This window comes from Elgaria multicarinata, chromosome 5 (assembly GCF_023053635.1).
Source record: "Elgaria multicarinata webbii isolate HBS135686 ecotype San Diego chromosome 5, rElgMul1.1.pri, whole genome shotgun sequence".
NCBI lineage: Eukaryota > Metazoa > Chordata > Lepidosauria > Squamata > Anguidae > Elgaria > Elgaria multicarinata.
In genome coordinates, this window is record NC_086175.1 from 121770454 (window position 1) to 121789795 (window position 19342).

The 19342-nt window shown below is 42.1% G+C and overlaps 2 protein-coding genes across 2 annotated transcripts; both read right to left on the bottom strand.

Annotated features, from left to right (window-relative positions):
* Positions 1–249: 249 nt before the first annotated feature.
* C5H11orf97 (chromosome 5 C11orf97 homolog) lies at positions 250–9291 on the bottom strand. Its single transcript, XM_063127847.1, has 4 exons — positions 9185–9291; positions 3988–4092; positions 2421–2546; positions 250–537 (listed from the first exon to the last, which is right to left on the bottom strand). The coding sequence occupies exons 1-4, from the start codon at positions 9276–9278 to the stop codon at positions 533–535; spliced, it is 330 nt and encodes a 109-aa protein (XP_062983917.1). The 5' UTR covers positions 9279–9291; the 3' UTR covers positions 250–532.
* A 5923-nt stretch (positions 9292–15214) lies between these two features.
* Positions 15215–18452, bottom strand: LOC134399659 (ankyrin repeat domain-containing protein 49-like). The gene is made up of 2 exons (XM_063127741.1): positions 18447–18452; positions 15215–15747 (listed from the first exon to the last, which is right to left on the bottom strand). Exons 1-2 carry the CDS (start codon positions 18450–18452, stop codon positions 15286–15288), a joined length of 468 nt encoding a protein of 155 aa, XP_062983811.1. The 3' UTR covers positions 15215–15285.
* Positions 18453–19342: the final 890 nt, after the last annotated feature.

Below are 19342 nucleotides of genomic sequence, written 5' to 3' on the forward strand. Positions count from 1 at the left end.
AAAAAGATCAGTGGGAAGAAGACAAACATCATGGTTAAAGAACTTGAGGGAATGATATAGCTGTGCTCCTATACAATTCTCCCATACTAGAGGCATTCAAGAGGCAGCTGGACAAACATATCAGGCATGCTTTAAGATGGATTCCTCCATTGAGCAGGGGGTTGGACTCAATGGCCTTATAGGATCCTTCCAACTCTACTGTTTTATGATTGCATGATTTAGAGTAGCAGCATCAAAAACAAAAATAGCTGCAATAATAGCTGACCTCCGATAGGAGAAGGCACCCTAGGGAGAAGCTTGTATGGGTGATTTGGAGATGTTGATCATTTTGAGTTTGGAATACTTTGCAAATAAAGTTAGATGCTAGGAGATCAACACAAATAAACTGATGGAGTCAAAGCTTCAATGTTTATTTTACAAGCTATTGTACAAGTTCTAAAATGTAGTACTCTGCACTGGGATAAAAATAACAACTGTAGCTTTGCCTTGCTCCTGTCACTTCCATCAGAGGAGACGCAGCTTTTCACAGGGGCTATCCTAGAGGGGGACGGGAAATATGGAAATGAAGATTGGTAAATACTTTATCTGTGGGACATTTCCAACTATACGCATGAACAGATCACTGAGTGTGATGAATCAGGCAGTTATTTCTAAACCGAGTTTCAAAACCCATTTAGGGAAGTCACAGACATGCCTCTCAACCACAGATCCTTTTCAGTTAGGGATCAAAATTGTTTACAATTTAAACAATCAGGAACAAAACACCTTGAAATGTGTGTATGTGCGTGAAACCTGTCAACAAGGACATGAAGTTATAGGGTCACTGGTTTAAGGGAAGCTGTAGGCGTTTATGTAAGCTGGGATTCTTTGAAACAATTAGGAAAACTAAGTAAAAATGAAGACATTTAGAACTAACTGTGCAATAATGTCTACTAAGAAGCAGGTCCCACTGGGTTCAGTGTGACTGCCTCCCAGGTAAATTGATGTAGATTACAGCTGAACTGTGATAACGTGGTTAAAGTATCAGACTAGAAGTAGGAAAAGCTGGGTTCAAATCCCTGCTTAGCCAGGAAGCTCATTAGGAGACCATGGGCCGCTGGTCAGCCTCTCTCTCTCTCAGCCTAACCTACCTCACAGGTTCTTTGTTCTAAGAACAAAGTATCTGTTTTGGGAGGGAATAACTACGTACACTGCCTTACGCTCTTTGGAAGAAGTGCAGGACATAAATGCAATAAACAAACAAGATAGCCTCAGAGAGGGATTACAAACCATTTACTCTGGAGTGATCTCCTTCACTTAAGTGGGGCTACTCTGAAGCAAATGAGTTGATTTTTCTCCTGGAAGTTCCCAGAATAAAGCTGGCCTTCACCTGTATGTTGAGATTATTTTGATCACCCCATCGACAGTCTGTGAGTGTAGACAACTAGGCACCCCCACAAATCCTCAGTTCTTAGGGGAGAATGCTCCAGTCCTTCTGGGTACTACCTCAAACCTCTCTTACGTAGCACATCACTGAACTGTAGGCTGACCATATGAAAAGGAGGACAGGGCTCCTGTACCTTTAACAGTTGTATTGAAAAGGGAATTTCAGCAGGGGTCATTTGTATATAGGGAGAACCTGGTGAAATTTCCTCTTCATCACAACAGTTAAAGCTGAAGGTGCCCTGCCCTCTTTTAAATCTGGTCACTCTAGTATAGCTCCTGCAGCTTTAACTGTTGTGATGAGGGAATTTCACCAGGTTCTCCATATATACAAATGACACCTGCTGAAATTCCCTTGTCTATACAACTGTTAAAGGTATAGGAGCCCTGTCCTCCTTTTCATACGGTCACCCTACTGAACTGGGTGCTAAAATGTATGAAGTTGGCCATCTCTGACATGAAGCAACAAAATGAAATGGAACTAAAAAGCCACACTGCAATCCAAGACAAGTAATGATGAAACTGAGGGCTGCTTTGCATGTAGTATTTGGAAGTCATAAGAAGGAGCCAGCGTGACGTAGGGGCTAGAGTGTTCGTCTATAAACGTGCAAGCCTATGCATAATTTAGCCAGGACTTTTAGTGGGTATCTTGAGATAGGTATCTGTTTCTCTTTCCATCTAACCTACCTTACAAAGCTGTAGTGTGGATAAAATAGAAAAACATGTCAAGTACCCTGAGCTCCTTGAAACAAAGATGGAGTACCAACATGGCGTGGTGAGTGTTTGTTTGTTACGTTTACCCATAATTTTTTACCTCGAGGTTCAAAACCTGACAAACATTGGCATTTACATGTGAAAGTTGAGCATCCCAGGCAAATGTAGTGAATGCCAGCATTCACTGACGTGTGACGTGACCCTCGCATAACTCACTCTGCTGTTTCAAAGTGGCATGTTTTTGTTGGGGTTGGTGGGAAACGAAGGCGTTAGCGCATTCTTACTTCTTATTACTGCATGCCTGGAGTAGTACTTAGGCTGGGAAAGCAAGCTGTTTTGATTCTGCGATGTCGGCTTGAAACCTCCCACAGGGAAATTCCTTTTCAAGCTCCAAATTCCTTCCAGAGCCACTGTCAGTAATATACAAACAGCATTATTAGAATCAAGGATCCAATCTGCCCTTCCATTTCTTATGTGTAATATCCACAAATAGAAATAGTTGTACAATCCACCCACTGATAAACATAGCCAGGTAACTGCAGGTCAGGAAGGAAACTGCATGACACTTTACAGCCTGTGACAAGCACAAATGTGAAGATTTAGCCTCACATATCTTCTTTCAGTGGTAATACAGAAAGGATACAAATTAGGACTAAACAACCATATGGTTTAGACCTGGGAACTCTGCAGTGTGGATTGATTTTAATCGTGGTGATTTAAATCACTCATTTAAACGATGATTTAACAGCACATAATTAAACTATGGCATTCACTACCACAAGATGTAGCAATGGCCACCAATTTGGATGGCATTAAAAAGGGTTTTCAAAAATTCCTGGAGGAGAAGGCTACCTGATAGCTATGTGCTACCTTCAGTATGAGAGGCAGTAAGCCTATATACATCAGTTGCTGGATAACATGGGCAGGAGAGTGCTGTTGAGCCCATGTCCTGTTGCCCTGGTCAACAACTGATTGGCCACTGTGTGAACAGAGTGCTGGACTAGATGGATCGTTGGTCTGATCCAGCGTGGCTCTTCTTATCTAGGGTGATCATATGGAAAAAAGGACAGGGTTCCTGTATCTTTAACAGTTGTATAGAAAAGGGAATTTCAGCAGGTGTCATTTGTATTCCCTCTTCATCACAACAGTTAAAGCTGCAGGAGCCCTGTCCTCTTTTGTATCTGGTCAAGAAGGCAGGGCTCCTGCAGCTTTAACGGTTGTGATGAAAAAGAGGGAATGTCGCCAGGTGCTGCATGCATACAAATATCACCTGTTTAAATTCCCTTTTCAATACAACTGTTAAAGATATAGGAGCCCTGTCCTCCTTTCCACATGGTCATCCTATTCTTCTCTGCTCAGGGGCAGGAAGTGAGGAAGAAAGAATGGGTTGAAGTCCTCCTCCATTTCTTTACAGCGTTCCTTATCTATGCATATCAATACAAATGCCTGCTTCCCTGTGTGCATGGCCCTAGTTGGATTAGAGGAGTCATCTCTCAATCTTACTCCACAAGGGTTAACAAATGTGTTAACACCACAAGCATAATCCAAGCCCCTAGGAAAGGGTTTAATACAAATGTGGCAAATAAACAAAACTTTACTTTTCCCCACAACATCTAATTTTATATTGGGTGGGGGCGAAACCCCCATCAGCCACAACCAGGATGGCCAGCAGTCAAGGATGATGAGAACTGTAGTTCAACACCATCTCAAGGGCTACCGTTTTTTACCCGTTTTATATATTCTCTCAAGCAGACCTGATATTCACAACACAACAGACTCAGCATAAACAGTTCAGATATAATTTTCACAAATTGCTGTTTTCCCCCTACTTTTACTGGCGACAGAGCTTACCTTCTGAAGGGTGTTTGACTCTAACCTCATCCCGCCGGAAATAAAGTTCTTCTTCAAGTACTTCCTTAACTCTCCTAGGTGGTTCAACATAGACAAATTTCTTCCCTGTTTTATAAAAGAAAATTTCAAGGGATATGCCAAGGAATTCCGAAATGGTATACCTCATTTCATCCCACTGTATCAGAATTACCTCATAGTAAAAAAAAAATCTGCATAATCAAATTGAAAATTCTTCTCACTAATAGGATAAAATATTATAAAAATCATATGCTGATGACATCAAAAAGGCAAACAAAATGTTTATGGTAAGTGTTGTGTTTTATATAAATTATTATTATTATTATTTATTTATTTATATAGCACCATCAGTGTACATGGTGCTGTACAGAGTAAAACAATAAAATAGCAAAACCCTGCCGCATAGGCTTACATTCTAATAAAATCATAATAAAACAATAAGAAGGGGAAGAGAATGTACCAAACAGGCACAGGGTAGAGTAAAACTAACAGTATAAAAGTCAGAACAAAATCAAGTTTTAAAAGCTTTAGAAAAAAGAAAAGTTTTTAGCTGAGCTTTAAAAACTGTGATTGAACTTGTAGTTCTCAAATGTTCTGGAAGAGCGTTCCAGGCGTAAGGGGCAGCAGAAGAAAATGGACGAAGCCGAGCAAGGGAAGTAGAGACCCTTGGGCAGGTGAGAAACATGGCATTAGAGGAGCGAAGAGCACGAGCGGGGCAATAGTGTGAGATGAGAGAGGAAAGATAGGAAGGAGCTAGACAGTGAAAAGCTTTGTAGGTTAACAAGAGAAGTTTATATTGGATTCTGAGGTGAATTGGAAGCCAATGAAGAGATTTCAGAAGTGGAGTAACATGGTCAGAGCGGCGAGCCAAGAAGATGATCTTAGCAGCAGAATGGTGAACAGAAACTAATGAACTGATGTGAGAAAAAGGAAGGCCAGTGAGAAGAAGGTTGCAGTAGTCCAACCGAGAAATAACCAATGCATGAACAAGAGTCTTGGCAGAAGAGACAGACAAAAATGATTGAATCCTGGCAATATTATACAGGAAAAAACGACAGGATTTAGCTACTGCCTCAATATGAGGAATAAAGGAGAGCGAGGAGTCAAATATAAAGCCAAGACTACAAGCTTCCTTGACTGGAGTAAGTGTAACATTATTGACAGTAAGAGAGAATGAGAGATGAGGAGAAGGTTTAGGAGGAAAAACAAGCAATTCAGTCTTTGCCATATTAAGTTTCAAACGACGATAAAGCAACCAAGCTGAGATATCTGAAAGACATGCCGAGATACGATCGTGAACATCAGGAGAAAGTTCTGGAGATGAAAGATATAATTTAATAGTATAATTATAATTTAATAATAATAAAATATAATAGTGCTCCTATAGCTTAGTTATGCAATTCTTGTATTCCCTTCTCAAGTGCGTGATATTGTAGATATGGAAAAACAATGTTGAATTCTGTAACCACCTTCCATTCAAGGTAGTGAATCACTAACATAGTTTTCATGACAAACTAGTGAACACAAGAAGGTGCTTTATACCAAGTCAGACTGTTGGTCTGCCCATTTCAGCATTATCTATATCAGGGGTCTCCTGCAGGCACCACTGGACCCACACAGCCATACTGAAGCAACCACCAAGCTATTTACCCCCTCTGCAAGTGAATGGAGCCTTGGGGTGGTGGTGGGGTGTCACCATCACTGAAAAAGCATGTTGTTTCAAACAACTGCTGCATATTATTCCATTTTATACAGTGCCCTCTGGTGCCCAAAAAGACAACATAGGTTCACTGTGCCTTTTCCAAATACTGTGCCATGGCGTGGCGGATTGCGTGAGAAAGGAACAGTGAACCTATTTTCCCTTTTGGGGCATCAGAGGGTGCTGTATAAAATGAAATGTGCACCATGTTTTTGAAACAAAATATTTTTTCATTGATGGTCTGAAAAGCCACCTGGAATGATAACTCGATATATGCATAATGCTGCAATTGTGGAGCAAAAAGCCTGGAATTTGAAAATAGTCACAAAATTCACTTTCCTGAGAACCTTGGCTCTCTCTTTTTTATATAAGGGGCAAAGCCCTTATGCTTGTGAAGATATGCTTGCAGGTGTGTGGATGATGCCTACTAAAATCTCAGAAGCCAAAAAGGGACTTTGAAAAAAATGTCCGTTGTAGGCAAGGCTTTACCCTCTATAGTTCCTTGCCTTCTCCCATGACTAGTAAAGCCAACATGAATTGTACAAAATGGCAATCATTAAAGAACATATTATACAAATAAGAAAAGCAGGGCAACTTTGCGTAATTTATACTGGTTGCAGAATTCCACTTTTCTTGGCTCATGATTTTGTTAGCTTTGTTTATTTGTTTATTTATTTAATGCATTTTTATACCGCCCAATAGCCGAAGCTCTCTAGGCGGTTTGTTTGTAATGCAGAGTACACACACAGACTTGCTGATTGCCGATGAGTTTATAAAACGAATGGGCAACCTGTGTCCATCCAGACTTTTTGGCCAACAACTCCCAGCAACCCTAGCCAACATAGGGATTATAGGAGTTGGAGCCCCAAATATATGGTCACAAGTTGGCCACGCCTGTTATAAAAGGTCTAAATACTTGGATAACAAGGCTTCTCTGGATTTTTGTAGACTTTCAAGTTTAAATGGCCGTTAGAAGCTGGGAGTGAACTATAGCAGCGCAATGACCTATTCAACTAGCACCATGTTATTTACACACTTTTGCAAAACATATGGATCTGGCTGAACTGGAAGTAGATGTAGAGCTTTGACTTGTGTAGAGTTTTTAGACTTAATGTACCTTCATCTAAATTAGATGGTAAGCTACTGGAGGCCCTTGGGCCAAATTCTGGCATACTAAGAGATGTTGACTGGCCCTCAAGTTGCCAATCAAGAGACAAAAGACTTGAAGAGATCTGTAGCAACAGAATCTGATGGCAGACCATGTTAAGAGCTGAGACACTTTCTGTCACCAGGGAGTGGAGAGAGAGAGAGAGAGAGAGAAGGTTCTCTCTCTCTCATATTACTAGAATTTGGCTGCATCTAATTAAATTGGTTGGCAGCAGATGCAGGACAGACAAAATAAAGTACTTCCCCAAACTGGTGTCCTCTAGATGTTTTAGACTCCAACCATTGGCCATGCTAGCTGGGGCTGTTGGGAGTTGAAGTCCAAAATATCCAATGGGCATGTTGCCTACCTGTGATCTAATCTAACCTAGGATTTGAAAAACTCAGGAGTAGGGCTGGCCCTACCATTAGGCAAAATGAGGCGGTAATTTCCGGAGGCAGATGATGGGAGGTGGTAGCAAGGAATTGGAGGAGAGACCTGTACGTGCCTGATTGCACTCTCTAAGCTAGGCTGCTGCTTTCAGGTGCAGTGAAAGTCCCATCGCCAGGACTGCAGAAAGATTCAACTGCCAGGCCGGTCAGCTTTTGAACATGGAAATTGGTGCCATCTTGCCCTTTGCCTCAAACAGCAAAATGTATTGGTCTGTCCCTGCTCATGAGGATAGGTCTATCAGTGGTTATAGGTAGGAGAGTTAGATAGAATTCCCATATTCAGAAGCAGTACACTACTGAATACCAGTTTCTCAGGATCAACAGTGAGAGAGATTTATTGCCTTTATGACAAGTTGTTGGATAACAACTCTCATCTTGCCCATTCACATCTGGAGGGCACCTGATTGGGGACAGCTGCACTAGTATGATGGTGAATAAAAATGGCTCTTTTAAGACCAACGTACTTCTAGGAAACTTCATAAAACCTGCCTACAGCATCATATCCAACAGTCACACGTACATAAAGACGCATACCTATATGTATTCGATATATAGCATATACATACTAGGAAGCTGAGAATTAAGTATAACTTCAAGGATGGGCATATGCACATGCACAGACGTTAAAAGTGACGATCTACATTACAGATTTCTTATATAAAACCCATAATGTATTTAGTTAAGCTGTGCTGAAATACTTGGGAGTAGGCAATGCTCACAGACTGAGTACCCCACTGAGTTTACAAATGGTGGTAGTTAATGTGATCAGGTCTGAAAACCAGCTGTATTATACTATGAAAGTCCCCCTTGAGAAAAACAAGCTTAGTCTAGTGCAGTTGGGAAGATCCTTTTAATTAGTATAACTGTGACAGGTAGAATGGCATTTGTAATAATTGGGTATTGGATGAATGTTAAGGATGATACCTCTCTACAGCAGCCTTCTTCAACCTGGTGTCCTCCAGATGTGTTAGACTACAGCTTCCAGCATCCCCCAGGTTTTGCTCTCTCCCTGTCCTTCTGGAGTGGGAACTACATGCATTATTTGACCCCTCCATTCAAATTGGCAATTGTTATCCATTTGCTTGGGAAGAAGAGGTGGTTGCTCTCCAGGGAAGGCTGGGGTGGAGAACTTGTGGTCCTTCAGATGTTGCTAAGACTCCAACTCCCATTATCTCTGGCTATTGGCCAAGCTGCCCGGGGGATGTTGGGAGCTGTAGTCCAATACATCTGGAGGGCACCAGGTCTAGGGGAGGCTGCGGCTCTTCAGCAAAATGAATAGAGTCCCTCATGGTGATAGCTTTCTTGGTCAAGTTGTACAAACTCCCATGGGATGAACACTGACCTCACGAAAGGCAGGAAGCAGAACAAAAAGCTGGAATAAGCACTACCACCTTGTGCTGGGGATGAGCATAGGTAGTAAGGTGGATCCCCTATGGCAGGGATCATGTGGCCCTCTAGATGCCATTCAACTCCCATCAGTCCAAGCCAGCATGGTCAGGGATGATGAGAGTTGGAATCCAGCAACCTGTGAAGTACCCCAGGTCCCCCACCCTGGTTTTAAAGTGAGGGAAATCGCCCTTGCCAAACCAAATAGATAATCGCCAATTTGGATGGAGAGATTCAAATATGCATGCAGTCCCCCCCCCCATTTTGCATAAGGGGTGTCTTCCCCCCACCCCCCCGAGATGGCAGCCAGCAGCAGCGCCTCCCTCTCTCCTTGCTGCGGGGGAAAGGGAAGGATGTCAGTGAAGAATTTAATGCTCTTCTCAACTAGGATGCGCGTGTAGGAGGAGGGGGGGAGTTCGTGACTACGTGGCTGCTGCGCCCCATCTTTTCATGGCGGGAAGGAAGGCTCTCCCCGCACCCCATCCCGTTTACACTCACAGGGCTGAACCCCTTCATTGTACTCCGCATAGATCCGGCTTCCCGAGTCCCCAGCCCTCGGCTCCAGCTGGTTCCCGGCCGACGCGGTCATCATGCCTCGTCTTCTATCGCTGCTACTGCCTGTACCAGCCGCGCCCAAGCAAGTGGGACGCGCAGGCCGGTTGCCATAGGAGCCCGAGGTTGTGGAGGAGGGAGCGTGGAGGCTGGCGGGGGAGAAAGCACCGGGCGAGCTCGTGATTTGCCTCCCCACTCGGTGAGCCTTTAATTGAGCCTTTGTGGGACGATGATGATGGAGAAGAAAACATCCCTCCGCCGCCCCCCGGGCCCTGGGTAAAGGAAAGGACGAGCATCGGAGTAGCTCTAGGCCTGGAGTGAAGCAAGGCCTAGGCCTTTTGGGTGTTGTCATGGTAACCGGCAAGGTTGCTGTTGACCGCCGGCCTCTGCAAATGCCTCAACAAGCGAGAGGGCAGCTGCAGCTTGCATTTGCCTATTACTCGCAAGTAAGGGTCAACAAGTCCTCCCCCTTTCATAGCTGCACAACAGGCAGGCAGAAAATCAACAGGTAAAGCCTTCTCTTTCAAGGCATCTCCACTCCCGCTTCGCTGGCTCAGCTTTGCAGATCCTGCAGCTGTTAACAGGAGGAGCACTTGCAGGAGCACTTCCTGAGGGGTTTGGCTGGCAACCCGCTAAATCGGGTAGACCACCTTTTGGGGGCCTTGGACACATTTGGCAATTTTGAGAAATTCTCCTGGGCACTAACAAAAAATGGCTGCCATGGGAGGGATGGCAAAGGATAAGGAACCTGGCCAAAAGATTGAATGCAAGGTAGAGGTGGGGGTCTGAGAGACTTACAAACTAAACCTCTTTGAATCCAGTTTTCATCACCAACAGAAACCTCAGCTGCTGGCAAGTAAATATATTGATTTTTTAAAGTGGGAGATGTAGAGCACCAAGAAAAGTGTCTGAGGGCACATTGGTGCCCATGGACATGTTGCATACCCTTCCCCCTAATTCCAGCTCACAATTAAGCATACTTTAGGCTGTAATGCTGTGCACTATGCCTAATGGGAGTTACTTCTAAGTAAACATGCATAAGATTGCATTGCATATCATTGTTTTGTAATGGAGTTACTTAAAACACACTTAATTGCATACACTTAATTGCATAAGAATTGTGGGTGAACGTACGTTATGAGGTTAGCCCTTTGGAAATGTTCTTGTAGGGGAACACTAGCTCATTTCTTCTTGAAATGATAGATAGCACTTACAAAGCCGCACAACCGATGTAGTACAAATATATTTGCTATCCAATTAATAGTATGGTCAGTATTCTCTACACATACCAACAGTCTTCAGTATCTTGAACTTCACGTAGGGTGAAGGTACAAAGCATATTTCCCCCCATGAAATGCACCACTGTATATCCAAGTCAATATGCAGCATCACAAACATTTTTTTGAAACTCAGCAGTTTGCTACATTTCCTGGGGGTCCAAGGAGTCACATTGCAACTGGAAATGGGGAAGGACCCTAGCTAGGCCTATAAGCATATGCTCTGCATGCACAAAGTCCCAGGTTATGTTTCAGGAATCAAAACACATCACTAATCCAATGGAACAATCCGAAGTATAAAAGAGCATATGTTCATGCACCTTTAATCTCTCTGTCATACACACGCACTGCTCTGGATAATCTGAACACAACCACAGCAATTTTCAACAGCCGTTAGTGAGCCTCTTTCACACCCTCAATGAAATGTTGGCACATACATGCAACCTGATTGCAAAAGAACAGCACAACAGTTTTCCTAAAAGTGGTATAACTTCTAGAACAGGGAGTGAGAAACTTCTGGCCTTCTAGATGATGTTCAACTCCTATCATAGGTGGGAGGGTGCTATTGCACCCATGTCCTACTTTTGGGTTCCTGGGTGACAGCTGTTTGGCCACTGTGTGAACAAAGTGCTAGACTAGATGGACTCTTGGTCTGCTCCAGCATGGCTCTTATGTTTTTTCTGCTGAGGGCTGATGGGAGTTGAGTCCAACATCTGGAGGGCCATAGGTTCCATACCCATTTCTTTACAAACTCTCACCTGGAAATGCATACAATTATGCATTCCCCTTTACACAGACCTTTAAAGACATTTATCTTCAACATTTATGAGAACTCCAGTAGTAGCCAGAATACTGTGCTTATCTTACCCACAGATAATTAACAAAAGACTCAATCAAGTTTCAGTGTGTTAAATATTTTATTTTTAAATAAGACTCACAGCATAATTACAAAATGCTTTATTTCAAGTGTTACCTATATAAGGTGTTACATTCAGTTTCACTTTTCATGCAGTTTTCAAAAGTTAGCAACTATCTCACAAAGATAAAAAACACTTTAAAGTGAACTTTGACAGCATTTGTATTTGTAATTACATACAATAATAAATACTCCAGTTCTTTCCTCTCTTATAATGCACTAGTGCTTTACAGTATTCTGTTACAGTAGATCTTTGCTAGTTTGCACTACCTGAAGACATACTACACTACACATTTAAATTAGTTTCAAACCTGCTTAATTATTTAAGGAAAGCAACCCTACAGTTCTGTGTTCATTTGGGGGAAACTGTAACAGCTAAACAGGTTTCAAAGTGGTTTACATTTGTAGTGCAACCTTAAGGCGGTGCTCTGCAAGCCACGTGAGTCAGTACACTGTTACTTAAAATGGCTTAGATGTTAAACCCTGAAATGTTTATTTAGATGTGTGCTTAGAAAAAAGAAAGAACGTACAGCCTTATGCTAAGCAGTTCATTCTGTTATATCCCACCTGTTTCAATGACTGGGTTCAGACAATACAATAACCAAAGGTGGTTTAAATAGTTCATTGGTTATTTAACCCACCATCGGTTATTGTGTTGTGGAGGGTACTGCGGGTTATTTCCTCAGCCACGCAAGTTATTTCATCAGCCAAGAGTCGCAAGGCAAGAGCGGTTTAGCGGTAGCTGCTGCTCTAGTCCAGCTGGCAGGATAGATTTTCAGCAGGCTGCATTTGGACAACACAATAGTCAATGGTGGATTAATAGTCAACTCTACGGTTGATTATCGAGGGATTCTCCCCACACAACATAATTATAATCAACCGTGGTGTGGACTAAGGTCAGCGTCGAGTTGACTAATTGATACATCCCCCACCCTCTCTTCTCCCCTCAATCCTCCCAGTGGTATCCCATCAGGCACTGCAAGTTCTGCCAGCTGGACTAGAGCAGCTGCCGCCAATTTGGTCGCTCTTGCCAGAGACTCTATAGTCGCTGAAAATAACCAACTGAGTGCAACGGAATAATCAATGGTTCCTGACACACAACACGATAATCAACGGTTGTTCAAATAATCAACTCTGCACAGCGTTGGTTATTTCTTCCGAATAACCAATCATGGTGCGAAAAAGTCCTGACAGACATTAGCCAAGCGTTGACTATTTGGTTAGCGTGTTGTCCGAATCCATTCGTACTTTCTAAAAAGTATATTCTAGGAAAACTGTATTTTACTGACTTTAGCAAAACTGGCATGCTTATAAGCAACACATCAGAGAGAAGCAAGGTCCTCTGACAAGTAAACACGATGACATACTAGTAACTTTAAGTATGTTAACGCAAGTAGTTTATTGTCTGCATTGTAATGACTTGCAGCTAACCACATTTACAAACAAGAACAATCCATTGACTTAAAGAGGACTTCCATGCTTGTAAGTAGTAATTACATCTGGGGCTTCAGAATACAATATTTAAGGGCTTCAAGTTTTAGTACACAAGCCACTTACTCCACTCGAACTTAGATTGAAGTTGGCTTTAGTTTATCATTTTTGATTGTTGTAGCCTTCAAGCTACTTTTCCAGGATTAACCTCAACGAGAGGACTGACTCTACGTTTATAGTAATGGAGAAATAGCACACTACAGCAAGCCACAAAGTCCCATTTCGGTGGGATTTACTTTTAACTTAGGGTTGGTTCACACAAGATGTTTGAAGTAGTGAAGAGCATATAAGACATATTTGAGTTGCGACCCCTTTATATTTAACCTCTTACTTTATATGAGCTAAGATGGTTATTCACCCGGTGCAGGTTAAATTCACTCGTTGATGAAGGCGCGTTATAGGACCCATCCTAGGGTGAAAGCAGACTGCCCAGCTGGTTGCCCCAAAATCGAGGATATGACACATTTTCTAGTTGAATGCCCAATGTATGCGGAATTGAGGAAGCAATATCTTGAGCCTTTAATTCCTAGGTTTAACTATATGCCGTCCAAAAAGGCAACTCAAATACTTCTGTTACGCTCTGATAATTATATATCATTTAGGACTGCAAAGTTTGTACATCGGGCACTGGAGATGAGGAAGCTCCTGACTACCTTGTAGGATCAAATTATATCCTGTTGATACCATATGTTGGTTAATATAGTTAACGTAAATATGACAACTTGGCCGTCTACGATGTTATTAATGTTTGTATTACTCTTTCGGCTGCGGTGAGTTGGCGGCTGGGTGTGCAATTATTCTGTTTGTATGCAAATAGCCTACCTGGCTAATATGCAATAAAGTATTTATTATTATTTGAGTTGCAGCAGGGTACATGGTAGTCCTATTCTCATGAGTCCATAATCATTTCAGACACTGTAATTTCCAACTAAGAACATTCTCCAATTTCATTGCAGAAACAGACAGGTATGCCATTTCATGCACTACAAATTCACACCATGCATGCAAATGATAATCCATGAGCTTGTACCCAGTTTCTTCCTTGTACAAGCCCCTATGATTTATAGGGTGGGGGGAGCAATATGCGTGAATCAGCCTGGTGCCCTCTAGATATTTTGGACTTTTAACTTCCATCAGCCCCAGCCAGCATGGCCAATTGTTAGGAATCTTGGGAGTTGTAGTCCAAAACAAATGGAGTGTGCCAGGTTGGGGAAAGGTGGTGTAGATCTTTTGACAACACATATTGTATACACTTTTTTTTTTGCCCAAGCTCATATCTTATTGAAGTATTATGTGAACCAGCTCTAAGAGTATTCAGGACTGGTAACTCAACATATATAAATGACTTCAGACTACTGGTCATATTATTAATGAATGACACCAAAGGGCTCACAAATGTCATTTTGTATATGAGAACATAAAAAAGGAAAGTAACGATACATACAAACTAGGGTACGACTAAGTAAAGCAAGCCCTGGAATCTCATAGTACTTGCATCTTTGGATCACGCCAGCCGTAATGTTTGGTGCTGTGCAAATTACCTTTGAGAAAGCTACCACTGTCAAATGCCTACATATAGCAGCATTATACAAGGATTTTTTTTTTTTGCAAGAGCCGAATCTATGAGCAGAATCTAGCAAGGATCTAGAATCCTGTTTATAGATCCATCTAAAGTAAATAATATACTCCCAACTTAACATTTCCAAGTGTAGGCATTCATTTGTGACTAAAAAGCAAAATGAGAGCACAAGATGTTAGGTTTTGAAGGTAAGCAGGTCATTTGAGACAGATATACCATACTGCACCAGAGTAGGCCTTTGAAATCTGACCATCACATTGCACTATTGATTTCAGGTCAGCGATGTTTGTAACAGCTGAGAAGATGCCATTATCCACTGTTGAGAAGCAGCTGCTAACCTCAGTACTGGCAAAAGGCTGTATGTTTAGGCAGTTTGTCTCCCATGTTCCTTTCTGTTCAAGCATGTCTGTCAGTCACCAATTAGCTCTCATTAAATTTCCATCGTTTTGAAAAGAAGAACCAGCCAATGTTTGGAGCAATGTCAATTGCACTAGTGTACGCACCTGTGATGTTTTGGGTGAAAATTTCTTGTAGTCATGCCATGGGATACTTACAATTCCTCCAATGTTTTTCAAGTAAAAGTGGAATGTTTCACAAGTATAAGGGTAGTGTAATTTAATTTATAAAAATAGTGACCTCGTAACAAAATGAGATCTCATTTCAGCATCTCAAAGAGAAAAGCTATGCCGAGAAGTGGGGTTGAAAGCACCAAATTTGAGTGCAATAACGAAGTGTAATTTTTTTTTACCAAGGCCCAGTTTCAACATTCAAATGTTCACAATTCCTAAGAATCTGACACAGAATTTGTGCAATTTTCAACAATTTCAAACAGATAGTGATATATATCAGTCCTTCGAGCGATATCGTATCCCGTTTCGTCCAAGTTGTTTTTGAGGTTTGGCTTCAAATAGCGATTCATGAGCAAGAGTTCAAGGGTTTCCTTGCTCTCCCTGTTTCCTGCTGCAAGGTGCAGGGGAGTCAGCAAGCCATTGGTCTGAGCATTGATATCCGCACCATGCTGAAGCAAGAACGAGGCTATCTTTGTGTTGTTCCACTTACAGGCACTGTGCAGTGGGGTCCAGCTATCCACTGTCAATGCATGAACATCTGCGCCGCGGGCAATCAGCTCTCGTACAACTTCCAAGTGTCCACTATAGGCAGCACGGTGGAGAGGGGTATATTGGTCTTCATCTTGGACATTTACTGGAACAAGATTTTGAGACAAGAGCCTTTGTACCGTGTTAAGCTGTGAGGGAGAAAAAGAGACAAATCCATTATAGCAAGCCAACTAACTAGATACATTACTTTTAGGTGGAGTGCAATGTACAGGGAGAGAGCCTTTTCAGTGGTGGCCCCCCAATTATGGAATGATCTCCCCGCCGAGGCTCACCTGGCGCCAACGTTGTTATCTTTTTGGCGCCAGCTCAAGACTTTTCTCTTCTCCCAGGCAGTTAACAACATATGCTGAGTTTTTAACTGACCCCAGAATAGTTGCTTAAATGCATATTGTTGTTTTTATGCTTTTGATAGTTTTAAATTTTTATATTTGTTTTTAATGTTCACTGTTTTCAACCTTTGTAAACCGCCCAGAGAGCTTTAGCTATGGGGCGGTATATAAATGTAATAAATAAAAAAATACAGTGTGGTGAGTTTGGATACTGAAGACCCGGGCCACAAATCCCGCTCAGCTATAAAGTTCATTTCCTCCCAGCCTAAGTGAACACAATGTTTGTTTATTTTTACATTTTTATCCCACCTAGAGAAGTGAAGATTTTATGTTCAAATATTTAAGGGTACTTCCAGATTAGGCTTTTATCACACCATCACCCTGCCTCATTCACGGAACTTTTCAGGGGGTCAAGATGGCATCGGCTTCTACTTGTAATCCTCCTGTTTTCCCACTGCTTCTTCCAAATTTACATCTTCCATCTTTTTTTCTTACCACAGGAAATCGTTAAAGAAAAAAAGACAGAATAACTTTTTTTGGTCGTGCTAGGAGTGCTCCGTCTGGAAGCACCCTTAGGAAAAAAATTATTGCTTGTATGACAATTTGGGGGAAATTGGATCTTTCAAAATGTGGACATACCAATGCACTGAGAAATAACCAATGCATGAACAAGAGTCTTGGCAGAAGAGACAGACAAAAATGATTGAATCCTGGCAATATTATACAGGAAAAAACGACAGGATTTAGCTACTGCCTCAATATGAGGAATAAAGGAGAGCGAGGAGTCAAATATAAAGCCAAGACTACAAGCTTCCTTGACTGGAGTAAGTGTAACATTATTGACAGTAAGAGAGAATGAGAGATGAGGAGAAGGTTTAGGAGGAAAAACAAGCAATTCAGTCTTTGCCATATTAAGTTTCAAACGACGATAAAGCAACCAAGCTGAGATATCTGAAAGACATGCCGAGATACGATCGTGAACATCAGGAGAAAGTTCTGGAGATGAAAGATATAATTTAATAGTATAATTATAATTTAATAATAATAAAATATAATAGTGCTCCTATAGCTTAGTTACGCAATTCTTGTATTCCCTTCTCAAGTGCGTGATATTGTAGATATGGAAAAACAATGTTGAATTCTGTAACCACCTTCCATTCAAGGTAGTGAATCACTAACATAGTTTTCATGACAAACTAGTGAACACAAGAAGGTGCTTTATACCAAGTCAGACTGTTGGTCTGCCCATTTCAGCATTATCTATATCAGGGGTCTCCTGCAGGCACCACTGGACCCACACAGCCATACTGAAGCAACCACCAAGCTATTTACCCCCTCTGCAAGTGAATGGAGCCTTGGGGTGGTGGTGGGGTGTCACCATCACTGAAAAAGCATGTTGTTTCAAACAACTGCTGCATATTATTCCATTTTATACAGTGCCCTCTGGTGCCCAAAAAGACAACATAGGTTCACTGTGCCTTTTCCAAATACTGTGCCATGGCGTGGCGGATTGCGTGAGAAAGGAACAGTGAACCTATTTTCCCTTTTGGGGCATCAGAGGGTGCTGTATAAAATGAAATGTGCACCATGTTTTTGAAACAAAATATTTTTTCATTGATGGTCTGAAAAGCCACCTGGAATGATAACTCGGTATATGCATAATGCTGCAATTGTGGAGCAAAAAGCCTGGAATTTGAAAATAGTCACAAAATTCACTTTCCTGAGAACCTTGGCTCTCTCTTTTTTATATAAGGGGCAAAGCCCTTATGCTTGTGAAGATATGCTTGCAGGTGTGTGGATGATGCCTACTAAAATCTCAGAAGCCAAAAAGGGACTTTGAAAAAAATGTCCGTTGTAGGCAAGGCTTTACCCTCTATAGTTCCTTGCCTTCTCCCATGACTAGTAAAGCCAACATGAATTGTACAAAATGGCAATCATTAAAGAACATATTATACAAATAAGAAAAGCAGGGCAACTTTGCGTAATTTATACTGGTTGCAGAATTCCACTTTTCTTGGCTCATGATTTTGTTAGCTTTGTTTATTTGTTTATTTATTTAATGCATTTTTATACCGCCCAATAGCCGAAGCTCTCTAGGCGGTTTGTTTGTAATGCAGAGTACACACACAGACTTGCTGATTGCCGATGAGTTTATAAAACGAATGGGCAACCTGTGTCCATCCAGACTTTTTGGCCAACAACTCCCAGCAACCCTAGCCAACATAGGGATTATAGGAGTTGGAGCCCCAAATATATGGTCACAAGTTGGCCACGCCTGTTATAAAAGGTCTAAATACTTGGATAACAAGGCTTCTCTGGATTTTTGTAGACTTTCAAGTTTAAATGGCCGTTAGAAGCTGGGAGTGAACTATAGCAGCGCAATGACCTATTCAACTAGCACCATGTTATTTACACACTTTTGCAAAACATATGGATCTGGCTGAACTGGAAGTAGATGTAGAGCTTTGACTTGTGTAGAGTTTTTAGACTTAATGTACCTTCATCTAAATTAGACGGTAAGCAACTGGACGCCCTTGGGCCAAATTCTGGCATACTAAGAGATGCTGACTGGCCCTCAAGTTGCCAATCAAGAGACAAAAGACTTGAAGAGATCTGTAGCAACAGAATCTGATGGCAGACCATGTTAAGAGCTGAGACACTTTCTGTCACCAGGGAGTGGAGAGAGAGAGAGAGAAAGAGAGAAGGTTCTTCTTCGTGGTCTCTATGCATCACACATATGGGCTTTGCGCCTGCGCAGAGACCAGACCGGAACCTACTATAGCTGAGTGGAACGTTTTTGGCGGGAACCCCTCCCCCCACGCTACCGCGCATGTCTATGGGGTTCCCGCCCTTACCTCAGTTCTTCGTCGTCCGCCATCGTGCATAGACCATAGAACCAACCTCTTAGCGTTTGTGTCTTAAAAATATCTTCTTTACTCTAATTCTTTCTCTTCTTTCTTGTTTTCTTTTTCTCGCTTCGGCGTTTCTTCTCCTTTATCTATCCTATATAAAAAAAAATAAAAAAAAATAGTTTTTTGTAGTTTAGATTTTCCTCAGCGACTTCGTCGCTTGAGGCCTGTATGGCACTAAAAGCACCGTTTAGAAAGTGCGTAAAGTGCGGGGCTAAGCTCCCTCCATCGGACGGACACTCCCTTTGCATATTGTGCTTAGGTGAAGGGCACGTTGTCGAGACCTGCCATCATTGTATGGCCTTTACAAAACAGACCAGGAAACATTGAGCAGACCGACTCCGCTCGGTTCTTTGGGAGAAGGCTCTCAAGGCCGCGGAGGCCCCGACAATGGAGAAGACTGCGGCTCATAAGTCCGTGACTCATAAGACGGCACTTACTAAGACCGCACCGGTCAAATCATCAGACCAAAGCACTGAAGTGCA

What these genes read in the sequence shown, in the direction of transcription:
- C5H11orf97 (XM_063127847.1), bottom strand. Translation starts at nt 9,278, where the DNA reads ATGATGACCGCGTCGGCCGGGAACCAGCTGGAGCCGAGGGCTGGGGAC. An exon ending in CAATGAAGGGGTTCAGCCCT is followed by an intron (nt 4,093 to 9,184) that starts GTGAGTGTAAAC and finishes TTTATAAAACAG; the next exon opens with GGAAGAAATTTGTCTATGTT. An exon ending in AGTCAAACACCCTTCAGAAG is followed by an intron (nt 2,547 to 3,987) that starts GTAAGCTCTGTC and finishes TATTACTGACAG; the next exon opens with TGGCTCTGGAAGGAATTTGG.